At 51.5% G+C, this 15,517-nt stretch overlaps 1 protein-coding gene across 2 annotated transcripts in view; it reads left to right on the top strand.

The window, feature by feature from the left end:
- The first annotated feature begins 320 nt into the window (after nucleotides 1–320).
- The window catches only part of EPB41L4B (erythrocyte membrane protein band 4.1 like 4B), a 123,020-nt gene continuing 107,823 nt past the window's right edge, over nucleotides 321–15,517 (top strand). The window contains exon 1 of one of the 2 annotated variants that reach the window (XM_072959881.1): nucleotides 321–1,237. In XM_072959881.1, the coding sequence (XP_072815982.1) occupies nucleotides 941–1,237 (297 nt within the window). In that variant the 5' untranslated portion in view covers nucleotides 321–940. The remainder of the gene's footprint in view (nucleotides 1,238–15,517) is intronic. The other variant, XM_072959880.1, reaches the window with a different exon arrangement.

Genomic DNA, 15,517 nt, shown 5'->3' with positions numbered 1-15,517 from the left:
TTCAGCTCTGAGGTCTTAAACTGACAGAACTTAAGCAGCAAGGACCTTGTAGATTACCTAGTCCACCCCTCTTCTTTTCCAGAAGGGGAAACTGAGGGCTTGGTAAGGGCTTCGCTTCATGCTTCTCTCTCTGGCCTCCCGGGCAAGGCTGCCCTGAGGGCTGCATGCAGCCTTGCCTTCCTAATTAGGCAAGGGGAGACTTTCGGGCGTCTCCGGAGCTCGGGGCGCCGGAAACACGTGTGTGCTCACCTACGTGTACACACGTGAACACACCTACAGCAGCAGGGGGAGCTCGGGCCGGCAGGGGGCAGCACAGACCCGGATTGCAAATACCCGGCGCAGCCCCCAGGGAGGAGGGCGTGCTGCAGTCCCGGCGGCGGTGGCGGCGGCGGCTGGAGGTGCAGCCTCCCAGGTGGGAGGCGGGGGCTGCGGGCGCAGGAAAAGGCGCCTGGGGAGAGGACGCTCGGCGGGGCCTCCTCGAGCCCGGGCGCGGCGCGGCGAGTGGGAGCGAGCGCGCCGAGAGCACGCAGGCGCCCTGCTCGGGCTGGCCCTCGGCCGGCGCGCGGCGCGGGAGCAGCCCGCAGCCCGCCCCCGCGCCCCCCGCAGCCCCCGGGCCGTCCGCAGCCGGCCGGCGGGAGCGGCCCCTCGGCAGCAAGCGCAGGCCACCGGCCCGGGAGAGCGCGCGGCGGCGGGACGGCTCCAGGGCCGCCCCGAGCGCGCCCTCCCGCCCGCGGCTACTCGCAGCCGGCGCTGGCCCGGCCGGCGCGCCCCGCAGGCAGCCGGAGCGCGGCCTCGGCCTCGGCGGGAGCGAGCCCCGGGCCGCAGCCCGCGGGAGGCGGCGCGGGCGGCCGCGGGCACTGACGGCGTTTCGGGGCGCTCCCGGGCGGCGGCGCAGCGGCGGCGGCGCAGGGGGCGGAGGCAGGGGACGCCCCCAGCCAGGATGCTGCGGTTCCTGCGCCGGACCTTTGGCCGCCGCTCCATGCAGCGCTACGCGCGGGGCGCGGCGGGGCGCGGGGCAGCCGGGCTGGGGGACGAGCGCGACGGGGGCCCGCGGGGGGGCCCGGCCGCCGCCTCCACGCTGCCCGCCGCGCCCGGGGGCAGCGTGTTCCCGGCCGGCGGCGGGCCCCTGCTTACGGGCGGCCCGGCCGTTCACATCTCTGCCGCCGGAGCCTCCAAGGCCACCCTCTACTGCCGCGTCTTCCTGCTCGACGGGACCGAAGTGAGCGTGGACCTGCCGGTGAGTGACGGCGCCGGTCCGGGACACTGGAACCCCGCGGCCCTTGGGCAGCCCCCCTCCCCCGATGCTTCCCTCTGAGGCGCTCCCCTTGCACCTCTCCGGGATCCCTTCCCGCTTCTGCGAGCACTCCCTAGCCCTGATTCCCTCTCGGGCCACCCCGTCCAGGTCTCTTCCGGGACCTCATCCCTGGCCTGCGCCCCGGAGTCGCCGCCTCCCGGCGCGGATGGCCGGTGTTCCCCTTCCACCCCCTCAGATTTCTGCAGCGGCCTTCTTGGTGCTGGGTTCTTGGCTAGGAAATCTCAAAGCAACGCGGGGCTGCCCCAGACTGGCCCGCTTGTCCCCACAAACTCGCCACCAGGCCTTGATGGGACGGCAGGGAGAAGCCCTTTCTTCTGCCGGTCGGCAGGTGCCCCAAGTTTGGGAGGGAGTCAGGAGACCATTTCTGCTCTTTCCTAATCCTGTCTCGGCTCCCCCTCGCCTCGCCCCCATCCCCATCCTAAACCGCCCCTCTGGCCCGTTGCCTCGCAGGGTTTGGGGTGACTTGGGAGCTAACTCTAGAATCGACTCTCGCGGACCAGGCCAACTTTGCACCGGCAGAGCCCCCGCTGGGGCACTGAGGGTCGGCCCTGGGGTGCCCTCGGGCCTGGCGCGCCGGACTTTCCCCGGGGTAGGGTGCATGGAGCCGCGGAGGCACCCTAGGGCGGCTGCGCCGCGGCCTGAGTCCTGGGCCACCCGCCCACAGGTGGTTGCACCCCGCCCCCTCCAGCAGAGAGCTAGGCTGGCGCTGTTGTCCTCGCCAGGGCGTCCGGCTACCAACGTGTCTTTATAGCCGAAGGGGCCAGATCTGATCAAATCAAATCCGCACGTTAATGGGGAGCCTACTGTGCACCCGGCGCTGCGGCAGACGGTGCCTTTGGGAATCTTTGGGTGTGACTGAGGACACAGAAACGATTGAGCTTTAGATGAATGTTACAGATCATCCCAAGGGTTTTAAGGGTGGGGGGGAAATAACGTACCAGGACTTCCAAAGAAAGCATTTAGGCCTTCTAGGGTGGGGGAAATCGGACTTCATGATAGAATTGGGAACATGTAAGGGTTTTAGATGGGAAAATCAGAGCCTGTCTGGCCTGAGGTTTAATGTTTCCTTGTGTAGGTTTATAATTTTGAGACAGTTTCAATTTATGGCAATTTTATTTTTGCGGTTTTGGGTGCTCTCCATAGGATATCATTTTGTTATGATAATACCCTTTGGGGGCCTTTTTATTCGTAGAAAAGGGGCCAACATTCCAGTGTTTAGAGTGGTTGTCTTTAAAACAGTGTTAAAACGTTACTGCTTCCCCAAGACCGGGCTCTCCAGCTTTTATTCAGCTGGAAGGAGGGGCCTGAAGAGCTGAGGGGGAGTGGAGAGGTGAGCGGGCGCATTCTGGAGCCAGCAGCTGGTGTGTGGAGAGGATGTGGCGCATTCTGCATCTCCGATCTGGGAAAGGAATGCTCCGGTTGGGAACTTTGACAACGCTCATTGCTGATGGTTTTCTTGTCTGTTCCCCAGGGATGATTCGTTTATAAAATGTATTGCTTCTGTCAGATTTGTGCGACAGGCTTAAGTGGTGTTTCTGGGATGAAAAATGAAAACCCAGTTAAGATGCATGCGTGGTGAATAGAACCAAACAGGTACCCAAATGAACAGGTTGGGATGGGAACGCTGACTTAACCACAGCTGGTGGAGCCCTCGCCCAGTGTTTGGGAGGGGGGTTTGCATCCTAAAAGATTTCTTCACTTTATAAAAGGCTACTTGACAAAAGAATTTACCAGGTTTTCTTATAATGACAGATTTCTTGATGCTTTAAGATGTGATTTAGTGGACCCCCAATTTTATTTATACAGACATGCGTGTATGGTGTATTTATATACACCCTGTGTATATAAAGGCAGATCCAGAGCAAATGCTGGCTTTTGTCATGTGAGCTCTTGGAGAGGAAGGATGGAGAATCACCAGTGAGCATGGCTCATCGATTTAAAGATTTATTAGGTATTAGAACTGCATCACACAGTCTCCTACACTCATCTTTCCAGATCCGAGTTTTGGTTCCTGTAATTAATTCTTCGAGTTGCAAGGTGAGCTCCAGGCAGCCAGCTCCCAGGGAATCTGTAGCACGCGTCCTTTCTTAGCCAGTCATTTCTCTGGGCTCACTTTTTATGCTGTCCTTTTTGGCATTTAGCCCCACTGGTCATTATTCTCACCTCCTGTGTTCCTGGATTTTTACTGCTTCCTGGGCTCTGGGGTTGTTTTGCTGCTTGTCGCACAGGATTTACCTTTGACCGCCATCCCCCTAAGCTGGATTTCTGTCTCCAGTCACTTACACAGGCACTCAGTGCACTTGCCAGGCTAACTATGGCTCTGTTGTGATTAAAACCCTCTGGTGGTGGTGGGTTCAAGAATTCCTTTGCTCAGCAGACTAAAAGTGGTTATGCATTGTCATAAGCTGTTTTATTAGCCCTAGTCAAGGTGCTTGTGTTCCAGAATTGCCTTGAACATGACACCCTCAGTGTGACAGTGCTGGGGCACCTTGGTTTTCAGTTCAGCCACCCTTTATTGGATGTCTCCAGTGTGCCAGGTGCTGGGCTGTGGACCCAGAGGTGAATGAGAGGTGGCCTCGAGGCTCTTGAGAAACACAGGTAGCAGCGCGTCTTTTCATTGTAAGTGATGTTGAGTGATGTGACAGGCTCACCCAGACAGGGTGCTGGGGATGGATGAATTGGGAGGACTTCCTGGAGGCTTTGATGCTTGAGGTTACAGGATCTCAATCCAGCATCCCTTGTGCATTTTTAGAATACCTGTTCTTGGCCAAGCCACTGGCCAGCTGTTACATATAATAAAGGAGAAGCAACTGTACCATCTTCTCGGGATCCTCTGATGGGCCCTGGAGCCCCCTTCTCCAGGTGGGGGGCTTCCCCTAGCATGTGGCCTCTTTACCTTTGCTGTGGAGAGTCAAGATCTTTTAGAACGTCCATCTGTAATGTGCAGTCTGGGGTGGGCTTGCTCTGCAAACCCAGTTCCCAGGGGAGGCCTTGGCCCACAAACCAGAGTGCCACCCTAAGCCACTCCTCTTCGGAAACCCTGGCGCTACCCTGGAAGGTGCGTCCCCCCTCCGTAGCCCAGCCCGCCCTGCCCAGCCCTCAGGTGTGGTCTGGTCAGAGCAGGGCAGGACTCCCTCGGCCTGCCCTAGACACTTCCCTTCTATTAAAGCAGCTGAAGATCCCATTAGTGTGCTTGGCAGCGGCACCCACTGTTGACTCATATTAGCTCTCTGTTGACTAAATCCCTGGCACGGCGTTTGCTCGTGCGGCTGTTGCTCAGCCCCGTCTCCCCCTCCCCTGCATGCGCCGTCTTCCAGCAGCTCCGTGGGGGGAGCAGGCAGGGTGTGCGGCGGGCTGGTCAGCGCTCCCGCCAGGCCTCGGAGGGCGCGGCTTGTTGGCCGGCGTTGCGTGGGGCCCCTGGAGCTCAGCACTGACTTGAGTGGTGCAGGGCAAGGCTCGGGGAGTTTCAGGGTGAGAAGGTGCATGTTTGAGTCCTGCAGGTTACGAGAAGCCTCAGTCAACAGCAGGGTGCTGAAGGGTTGCTAGTACATTCTAATCTTATGCATGTCTCGGTGCCTTCTCTTTGGCCTGTGGAAAGGGATTGGGAAATTTTCTAGAAACGAACATTTAAAAAAGAAAAAGCTGTGCCAAGAAGGCTAAACATTACTTGGTTCTACCTTAGTGGAAATTGCAAGTTGAGTGTAGTATGAGAGATGCTTTTTAATAGTTTCCCTTTGGATGAGGGAGGAATCCTTCCCCCCACACTCCAGCCCCAAATAAACGGAAAAACGCAGGTGCTTAGAATTTCAGGGCTAGAACCGCGGATCCAACAGAACATGCGTAATACAACGTAAAGACTGCATGCCTTAGCTTGGAGTGGAAGGGACCCCAGGCCGCACAAATCCACTCATTGTATGTATGGGAAACGGAGGCCTTTGGATATAAAGTGCCTGCCTTAGTCGCTCAGTGAGGAGCTGGCATGGGCTATTTTGGCAACCCTGATGCCTAAACTTTGGAGATGAGTGCAGGGTCAGCGGTAGGGCGACTGGTCCCCAGTCCTAACTCAGGATCACGGAGAGGGGCAGGGTATGTTCCTGGCAGATGGAAGGAGGATGCATTTCCCCAAACAATGGGAAACTCCAGCAAAACAGTTCTCTAACTTCAGTGTATACAAAGTTTGTCTGGAGGTTTCCTTTCTCCAGTTAAAACTTCCCAGAGCCCACCTCCAGACTTTCCGATTCAGTAGTTCAGGAAGCTGGAGTTTGATTAAGTACCCCAGGTGATTCTGAGGTGGTGGTCCCTTCACCCTCTTTGAAAAATGCTGGCTCTGGAACTGTGAGAACAGAGGGCAGCTGTACCCTGCATTAAAACGGCTCCAGGCAATGGAAGGGGGGGACGGGCACCAGCTGTCTCTGAACTGGGGGCTGACAGCATCACACCTGAGCTTTAGGGGGCCCATTTTCACCACTTGGGATAGAGGCTAGGCTGAAACAGGTGCTTGAGACCAATCCTGCTGTTGCAGTTGTCCAGGTGAGGGGTGATAAGGGCCTGGTGGGGAGAAGGGGCAGAGCCATTCCCAGGTGGGGTGCATGGCCGCGGGGTGGGGGGGTGGGTAAGCAGTGGAGGCCAGCTTGGAGGGCAGGGGTATCTTCACCCTCATTTGTGGGAAGAAACGGGACCATATAAGACCCCAGGAAACAGGAGAAGACAGCTCCTCATTTCTGCCCTCTCCCAAGGTTGTGGTTGCCATGGCCACCCTGCCTTGGCCCAGGCCTCTGGGGGGCTTACGTTTTCTTACTCCTGAAGGAAGGTATTGGCTCAGGGTGGCCCTGCATGGCTTACCCTGCTCCCACCCGCTCCCAGACCGTGGATACCTGTGTGGGTCATGGGTTTATGTATTTTTAAATAATACCCTTGTTTTAAAAGGAGGGCTGGTTGGGAGGCGGAGGGTGGGCAAGAGAGATGGATGGTGAACATCCCTCCCATGTGGGACAGAGGTGCGACCTCTAACTCTGCCTCCACACTCGCTGGATTGTCAGTGTTAATATGCAGGGTGAGGGTGTCTGCCAGCCTCCCTGGTGCCAGTAACATGACCCTGTGCAGGTCCAGGACTGAACAAATATTAACTTGCTAAGCACTTTCACGTGCATAATCTCATTGAATTCTGTCCCTCGTGCACTGTTGGTGGATGAAGGCACAGGTCTATTTAATTCTGAAATAGGAAAAGGTTTGCAGGGGGCGGGGAGCAGTGCGGTGCAGAGAGGCAGAACTTTCTCTTAAATTCTTGCATAGGGACTTAGAAAAAAAATCCACTCCATCACCACAGAAATCCTCCGCCCACAGTTTGTCCCCAAAACACGTGTCCCACCCTTCTCCACTGCCTGAGTCCTCTCGCCAGCCTCCTCCACGCTGCCTGGAGTGTTTTCTTCTGCAGGAATCTGGTTCTTTGCACTTGGATTTCCTCCTCCGGCCTGTGGCGACTGCCTGCGGGCAGGGTCAGCTGCTGATTCATCTTGGTGGGTTTTTTTTTTTTCTTTCAGGTGGCATGTGCTTTCCTCCCCCACTTTCATTTCACAGGAGAACATGTTGGCAGCAGAGAGATTAGAAAATATAGAGAAGCAGGAGAAGTTAAAAACATCTAAAATCTCATTAGAGACAACCACTGTTAAAATTGCAGTGTGTGTGTCCATCTGTAGCTTCCTCTTTGTTTCTAGATTTGAATGTATATTTAAAATGATGAATTTATATGGGTTTATGAAAGTCTATTTCCCTACCCCTTCAGCACAATTGAATAGGGACCTAGATGCCAAGGTTGTGAACCCCTCCTTGGGGTGATTACCATTCTCACCTGCCCAGGGATGCACAAGGTCTGTTAACCAGCCAGGGCTGATCTGGCCAAGATGGGCAGGGCCTTGCAGCTCCCCAGGGGTGCCCCCTCTGCGCTAGTCCTCCCCCCCCATCTCCTTCTGCAGCCTCTTTGGCTTCTCTCTACAGCTGGATGTTTCTCAGTAGTCCCACTTGATTTTAACTTCCGGTTTATTTTTGTTTTCCAAAAAAAAAAATTTTTTTTTTTTTTTTTTTGCCGACACTATATTTTCTTCGGTTAGCGAAGGCTTGTTGAGCACTTAGCCTGCATGAAGCACTGGGGAGGGAGACAGGAGGGATGGGAGAGTTCCAGTCCAGAAGGGGAGATGGTGCAAACAGGTGACTTATAACCCCATGTGAGGTGGTGCGGGCATGAGCAGTTGGACTGTGGAGTGGCTTTGGAGAAGGTTTGTTGCCCAGGTTGGCACTGAGTTGTCCTGAAGGTTGCATAGGAGTTCAGTCTTTAGATTTGGTCCAAAGTCGTCGGGGCAGAGGAAACAGCAGGTGCAGATGCATGGAGGGTGGGAGCCAGAAAACCTCACTTGCTGGGTTTTGAGCTCCTTGGGGTCAGGGAAGCTCATGAGCTCTGACTGTGTCCCTGAATCTTGAAGGAGTGAGTGAGGAACCTTTGAAGCCAGGGGTTTGTGTATGTTGGTGGTGTGCTACATGCTTAGGTGACTATTTTCATGAATTGTCCCAGAACCTCTGTTGGTGGTTACTGTTGTCATCCCTGATTTGGGAGGGGAGGAGTCAGGGCTTAGCCGACTGGCTAAGAAACTTCCTGTATCACATAGCAAAGGCAGACACTAGCTTCCAGCTGGGACAGCCTGCCCGGAGGAGATTTGTGTTTGCAAAGGTCCTCTGACAGCACGACTGGGATGGGGCAGTGGGTTCTGAGCGGCCCTAGAGGCCCCGAGGTGGATGGGGACCCTGAGCCTCGGGAAGGTGCCCTCCTTTCCGGGCCCCTTGGGGTTTCCAGAGATGGGATTGACACCTGTAGTCATGCTCGGTGAGTGTGGTTTCGCCCAGAGTGCATTCTGATTTGAAGCCCATAATTCTTCAACGCTGAGGCTGGAAGTAGGCTACATTTTAAAAAAGTGTTTAATAGAGCAACACTAAAATTGTCACAAAGAAAAGCATTTTACATCCTACTGCATAGCAACTGGTTGGTTTCACTGCTCCCCTCAATCTTCGTGCTTTTGTGCATACATGTTTATAAGCGTGGTGTGCACCCTGTCCATCCCCCTCTTTAAAAATAATGTCTTCCCATCCAAGCCTTCAGGACATGCTTCTTACCCAGTTTGGTGCCATCTTTTGTGCTTATTCTGGATTACTTAAATTCACCCCCATTCTCTCTCTCTCTCTCTCTCTCTGTGTGTGTGTGTGTGTATAGTATGCCTGTCTCTACCCGTCTCTTGGGGTTGGAGGTTGATACACAAAGCACCTGGTATCTTACCTGTTAGGCAACCCTACCCCTAGGCTCACAGAATCTCTGTTACTTCCCTTAATTGCTACCATCCGGGAAGGTGTCATTATCCGCTTTACGCATGGTCTCAGGGAGCAGTTGGTCCTGGGCCACTCAGCTTCTAAGTGTGGTAGAGCCAGAAATGAATCTGTTTCCTGACTCGTCTTCCAGGGCTGTTTCCCAGCCCATGTGGTGTACACCTGATCTATCTGTTTGAAATGTGTGCTCTGTGGAACTCCAGGGAAGGTCAGAATCCTTTGTGATTTGACAGGTCAGAATTTCATGCCCTAAATCACCCTGTGTTTCCTGAATCTCTTTACCATTCAGCATCTCTGGCATTTGGATTCTGTCTACCATTTCTCAGCATTTATTGCGGGTTCTTTTCCCCAGAGTGATAGCTGGCTGAGTGCCCAGCATTTCCTTCTTGAAGTTGAGAACTGGAGGGTGGAATCCCAAGGGCCCTGTGCCACCCGTGGGATCATCCCGAGCTTCTTTGTTTCCCAGCACTGAGCTCGGTCCCAGGGGCAGAATTGCCAACGCAGCCGGCTGCCGAGCTGGGAGGACATGGACCTCCTGGTTCCGCAGGTGTCTGCGCAGTCAGCATCCCTCAGCTCTCTGGTGTCTCTGCCATGCCCGTTTCATGTCTGAATGATGCTGTCACCCACATCATATTCTGCATGTGCTCAAGGGGCTTGAGGCAGGCCTGATGGTGTCTCTCCTTTATTACCAGCTCGCTTGCTTGGCTGCACCTTCTTTTGAGTTGTGGACTTTTTTTTATGGTGGTAAATGTAACATAAAATTTACTATTTTAACCATTTTTAGGTGTATAGTTCAGTGGCATTAAATACATTCACATTCCTGTGCAACCATCACCACTATCCGTCTCCAGAACATTTTCATCTTCCCAAACGAAAACTCTGTGCCCATTAAACACCAACTCACCATCCTCCTTCCCTGCAGCCCCTGGTAAACTCTAGTCTGCTTTCTGTCTCTCTGAATTTGACTGCGCCGGGTGCCTCCTATAGTGGAATCATGCAGCGTTTGTCCTTTCGCATCTGGCTTCTTTCACTTAGCGTAATGTCTTAAGGGGCCATCCTTGTTGTAGTGTGGATCAGAATTTCCTTCCTTTTTAAGGCTGAATAGTATTCCAGTGTACAGATACACCACGTTCTGTTGAGCCGTTTATCCAAGTTATGGACTTTTCTCCACTTCCAGGTCTTCCTAACTCAGCCCTGCCTGTTCAGAGACTTGGATGTCCCCAGCCCTCCCCTTAGGGTTTTGTTTTTGGCATCTGGCACCTCTTGCCCGGGGCTCTTCTTTTTCATGCTGATCATGTTTCCCAGTTGTCTGGTCTTTTCGCTCTTACATTTCTGTCTGAGTTGCTCAGTGTTGGCAAGTCTTCTGTCCAGTCCATTCTTTAAATCTTTTAATGATGAAATAAAAATACAAGAGTGTCTGTAACATGATTAGTTTTAAAGAAAAATAATACAGTGAGCATCTGTGTACCTGCCACGCAGCTTTAGAACAAAGAGCATCACCAGTACTGCTAACACCCCCTCCCCCAACCCCACTCCTCCCTGATCGCCTTCCCCTCCCTCCCGCTCTCCTGAAGTTTGTCTCTCATCCCTTCCTTTTCCTGCTGGGTTTGCTGCATATATGTGTTTTCCTCTATGATACATTGTTCGTTTTGCATATTTGTGAACTTTATAGTAAATGGATTTTTCACTCAATGCCGTGTGTCTGTGAGATTCATCCATATTGATGAGGTAACTGTAGCTCTTGCTGCTCTGCATGAATATATCAGAATGTATCCTTTGTCGGTGGACATTTGGGATGTTTTCATTTTGGAACTGTGAGAAGAAAATGCTGCTCTGAACCTTCTGAAATTGATCTCCTGGTGCACATATGCAAGCAAGCATCTCTCCTGGGTATGTATCAGTGGCCAGGAGGGCGGCGGGCAGGGCCTTTTAAGATCACACGAAATTGTTTTCCAGAGTCCCAGCAGCACAGAAAAGCATCTGCTAATCCATTCTTCAGCCGTTGGCATTGGGCAGCTTTTCTGTTTTATTTTACCAGCCTCACGGGAGTTAGTGGGAACTCATTGTGGTCTTTGCTTTTCCCCATTTACCAATGGGGTTGAGTATCTTTGCCTGTGTGCGTGAACCATGAACGCATTTCCTCCTGGAACGCTTGGTTTCATGACTTTTGCCTGTTTTTAGTTGCACTGTATTTTTCTCATCGTGTTCAGCTCATTGCCTGCTGGCATTTATGAGATAGTCTCCCACACCCACTTCCTCCCCTGAGTTCACCTCAGTGGAGCAAGAGAGAACGCTTTTCTCTAAGTTCCCGTTGCAGCCTTTTCCTCGTTGAGTAGGAATGAATGCATTCACTTCCGTTTTGCTGTGCGTGAACTGAAGTCTTGCTGCTGGTGGCTTTTGGTGAGCAGTTGCAGGATCTCTGGCATGCATTCAATTCTGCCCACCCCCCCTTTTCAGTTTTTATTATTGAAATTTTAAACACATTCAAAAGCAGAGAGATGCCCAGGTCCCCATCATATAACGAGCATGATGAACCCAAGTACCCATTATTGAGCTCTGTCATGTACCAATATGGCCCCTCTCTTTTCATCTGATTCCTCACCTCTGTTCCCTCCCAGTCATTTTAAAACAAATTCCAAACTCCCAGTTATCTAAAAGGTAAGGGCTGTGTTTTAAAAAAAAATTCACAATATTAGTAAAACGCCTAAAAATAATTAACAGTTGTTTCTTAGCTTCAGATACACAGTGTTCAGATTTTCTTATTTGGTTCTCAGTGAGGACCTTTCATTATAGTTGGTTAATATTTTAGCTAGAGCTCTTTAGTAAAAATTTTTAAATGTTATTTTTCCTTGCTTTAGTGAGGTATACTTGACAGAAAATGGTATTCATTTGAGGTGGAAAGCATTGTGATTGGATGTACGTGTGCATTGTGAAATCGTTACTGCACATCAAGCTAATAAAACATATCTGTCACCTCACCAGGTAGCACTTCTTTGTGTGTGTATCTTAGCACATTTCACGGATACTCTGCATTATTATTAACTGCAGTCACCATTCTGTACTTTAGCTCCCTAGAACTTACTCATCTTACAATAGAAAGTTTGTGTCCTTTAAGCAGCAGCATCTTGCTTCCCCGCCCCACAATTTATCTAAAGCTCTTAATCTAGAGTTTTTCCTTCCGTCTTCTTCTTTTCTCATTTATATGTTGAAGAAGCTGGGCCATCTGTATAGTTTCCCACTCTGTGGATTTCCTGGTTGGCATCCTCAACATTTGGTTACCCTGAGATACAGCTGGTACTGGCAGAATTTAAAGCATCTGACTCAGGGCACACAGAGAACCATAAGACATGTTCCTTGCCCTCGAGAAGCTTGAGTGGAGATAAGTCATTACACTTGGTGTGAAAGTTACCATAGAGCCTTTTAAATAAGCTTAAAGGAAGTAAGTCTAAGGTGGGAGGACTAGGAAGGGGAAATAGGCAACCAGAAAATTTCAGGGAGAAGGCTTTCGGTTCTGAGTACAAGTGAACAGCTTCCTGGTGGCCAGATCAGCATATGCAAAGGCACTGAGGCTTGAAATAATGCTTCCAAGCTTCCTGCTCCTTGTTCAGCCCCCACCAGTGAGCCCAGTTCTCCTCTTATCTTTCACTGGACGTTGCTTCTTTGAAAAGGTCCAGATTCCTCATCTTCGGAATGTTTTCAGTAGATCTGATTAAAAGAGTATCTTTTCTTTTTGTTCTGTTTCTTCATCAGCTCTGTGACTTTAGTTTAGTTTTTTTTATTCATTTATAATCATTTTACAATGTTGTGTCAAATTCCAGTGTAGAGCACAATTTTTCAGTTATACATGAACATGCATATTTTCGTTGTCACATTTTTTTCTCTGTGAGCTACCATAAGATCTTGTATATATTACCCTGTGTTATACAGTATAATCTTGTTTATCTATTCTACAATTTTGAAATCCTAGTCTATCTCTTCCCACCCCCCGCCCCCTTGGCAACCACAAGTTTATATTCTATGTCTGTGAGTCTATTTCTGTTTTGTATTTATACTTTGTTCGTTTGTTTGTTTTTTTAGATTCCACATATGAGCGATCTCATATGGTATTTTTCTTTCTCTTTTTGGCTTACTTCACTTAGAATGACATTCTCCAGGAGCATCCATGTTGCGTCAAATGGCGTAATGTTGTCGGTTTTTATGGCTGAGTAGTGTTCCATTGTATAAATATACCACATCTTCTTTATCCAGTCATCTGTTGATGGACATTTAGGCTGTTTCCGTGTCTTGGCTATTGTAAATAATGCTGCTATGAACATTGGGGTGCAGGTGTGTGACTTTAGTTTTGAATGGCTCCCTTGACCTTGAGATTCTCTGTATGTTCTCTAGCTCACTCCCGTTTGGGTTCAGTTATATTCTGTGGAAGGTCCCCAGTGAGCCCTTTGCATCCATCTCCTGGCTGGAGGTGCCAGCAGACATTTTAGGAGCAGAGTCCATAAACACTGCAGAGAGAAGGGAGTTGGGACAGATGGTGGGGCAGCGGGAACCTCTGGGTTTTACTCTGAAAGGAGCACTTGAAGGCCACGTGGTCCAAAGCCTCATTCTGGGATGGCAGGGCTTTCCTGTCTGCCTGGAAACACGCCTGCTGCTCCACGCAGCCGGCTGCTGCTCACCTGTGGCAAATGAGCAGTAATTAGTGTGTAATAAGAGTGGTTTCCTGCACGCAGCCCTCCCGGCTCCTCTCTCAGGGGCCGAGTGACAGCAGCAGGTCCCTCTGCCTCTTTGGGGCTCCCCTGCCTCAGCTGCGGACCTTCCCCGGCCCAGAGAGACATTGCCTGCCCTGGCGCCTGCCCAGGAAGTGGCCATGGGCTTCACCCCGGAAAGCCCGATAAACTGGAAGGGCTCCGGCTGGTTAGTTATTAACCCGCGGCCCTGTGCACCCTGGCAGCCCGTTACGCAGCATTTCTCCGATTGCAGTCCTTTTATGGCTCCTGTTTGCTGGAGCCTGAGACCCAACGCCCGAACCACCTGTCCAGTGAGTTGCAGTCTGTGTGGGTGGCAGCCAGAGTGGCCCATCAGTCCAGGAAGGGGCCCGGGCTGGCCTGGCCCTGGCCCCCGTGCCTGCACCCAGACTGCCGGTGGCAGATCCCGTGGGTGTTCGAGGGAGAGCGCTGAGAAGAGGGGATCTGGCTGGGGGATGTTTTAATGGGAGAGCAGAGGATCCAAGGTCAGAAGGGTTTGTTCAGGACTCCTTGGTATTCTACGTAGGATTTACTTCGCTTTGAAGTCCAGAAGCATTTAGCTTTGTTCTAAAAGCTGTGGCGGATAGTTCCTCTTCATTAAAGAGGCCCCTGAAGAAAAATGCAAAAATTACGTGCTGTCTTCTGAAAGAAAAAGAAGAATTGCATGTACTTGGATTACTGTAACATGTCATTTATCTTATTAACTCACTTCAGGGGATGAGCGCTTCCACACAGATGAGTTTTCCGAAGAGCTACAGTTCATTCTATTTACTGACAGGACCCGTTGTATTCCAGCTATTTTCATTTATTTGTTAAAACAACAAAACACGAAGTCAGAATACAGAAACATAGAGATCGTCTAGTGTGTGTAAGGCCCCGTGAGAGGAATGTGAAGTGGTCAAAACTGTGGGCCCTGCTTCTGAGGAGCTGGTTTGGGGAGGGGCGTGGGATTGTTCTAGACTTGCAGCGCACATCTCCTGGCCCCTCACCTAGCCCAGGTTCAGCGTGTAGGGATGCCAGGTTAAAGGTTCCCCCACCCGCCACCTCCATGGTCCAGTGGTCTGCATCGTCTGCATCTTCAGATGGGCTGTGTGTGTGTCCAGCCTTCCCCGAATCATGGCTTTGCCACCCGGCTCTGCTGGGGTGCACCCTGACCTCCACCACCAGGACCACAGGGCATGGGGGGCAGGGCCCAGGCACCAGAATGTGATGCCGCTTGCAGTCAAGTTTGAGAGCCAGTATTATCCAGGGTCCCGTCCTTTACGTTCGTGTCATGTTTTACGTGGAGATGGAACTTTCCTCTTTCATGGCTTTGGTTAATCCTCGTGCCACCTCGTCGAGAGAACTGTGGGCATTGCGGTTTTATAGAAAGTTCAGCAGCAAGGTTTTTGACCAACATCCCAAAGCCAATAAATGACAGGACTAGACCGAATGTCCTTTTCAGGCTCTTGAGTTCACGTCTGCACAGGTCTTCCCCAGGGCTGTTACCTTAGCGGTTCTCTGGCGGCCCCACCCCCGCTCTCTGCACTGCACTTCTCCCCCGTGTGTCTTCCCTTTCTCATGGGCTTCTTCTTGTCTCATAAGGGTCTAGTCGTCTTTCGGGACCCATCTCAGAGGTGACCATGTTTATGAGGCTTGTCCCAAAGCCCCACCCTGCTCCTCCTATATAAGATTCCGTCTCCTGCCTGGGAACCTGCAGGCCATTTTGCCTTGCATAGGACCCAGTACATTTCATGCTTTTGTAGTTATTTATGCGGTACTTTGAATAATAAGTAACAGGGTTGACTTTCTGTTTTGCAAATGTTTTTCTTTTTGGTGAAATACTAATAACAAAAAATTTTAACCGATTAGTACATCCGCTCTGCTAGGCAACCACCATCACCACTGCCTTGCTCCAGAACCATTTTCATGACCCTTGGACCCGTTGAGCAGTCATTCTCCTTTCTCCCCTCTTCCCAGCCTCTGGCACCCACTACTCTGTTTTCTGTCTCTATGGATTTGCCAACTCTAGATACTTCATATAAATAGGCTCATGCAGATTGTGTGATTAACATCCTCATTATACAGGTGAAGTGATTGAGACACAGAGAGGTTA

Source organism: Vicugna pacos, chromosome 4 (genome assembly GCF_048564905.1).
Source record: "Vicugna pacos chromosome 4, VicPac4, whole genome shotgun sequence".
NCBI lineage: Eukaryota > Metazoa > Chordata > Mammalia > Artiodactyla > Camelidae > Vicugna > Vicugna pacos.
Note: the sequence above shows the minus strand (reverse complement) of the source record. Positions and strands in the feature narration are given on the sequence as shown.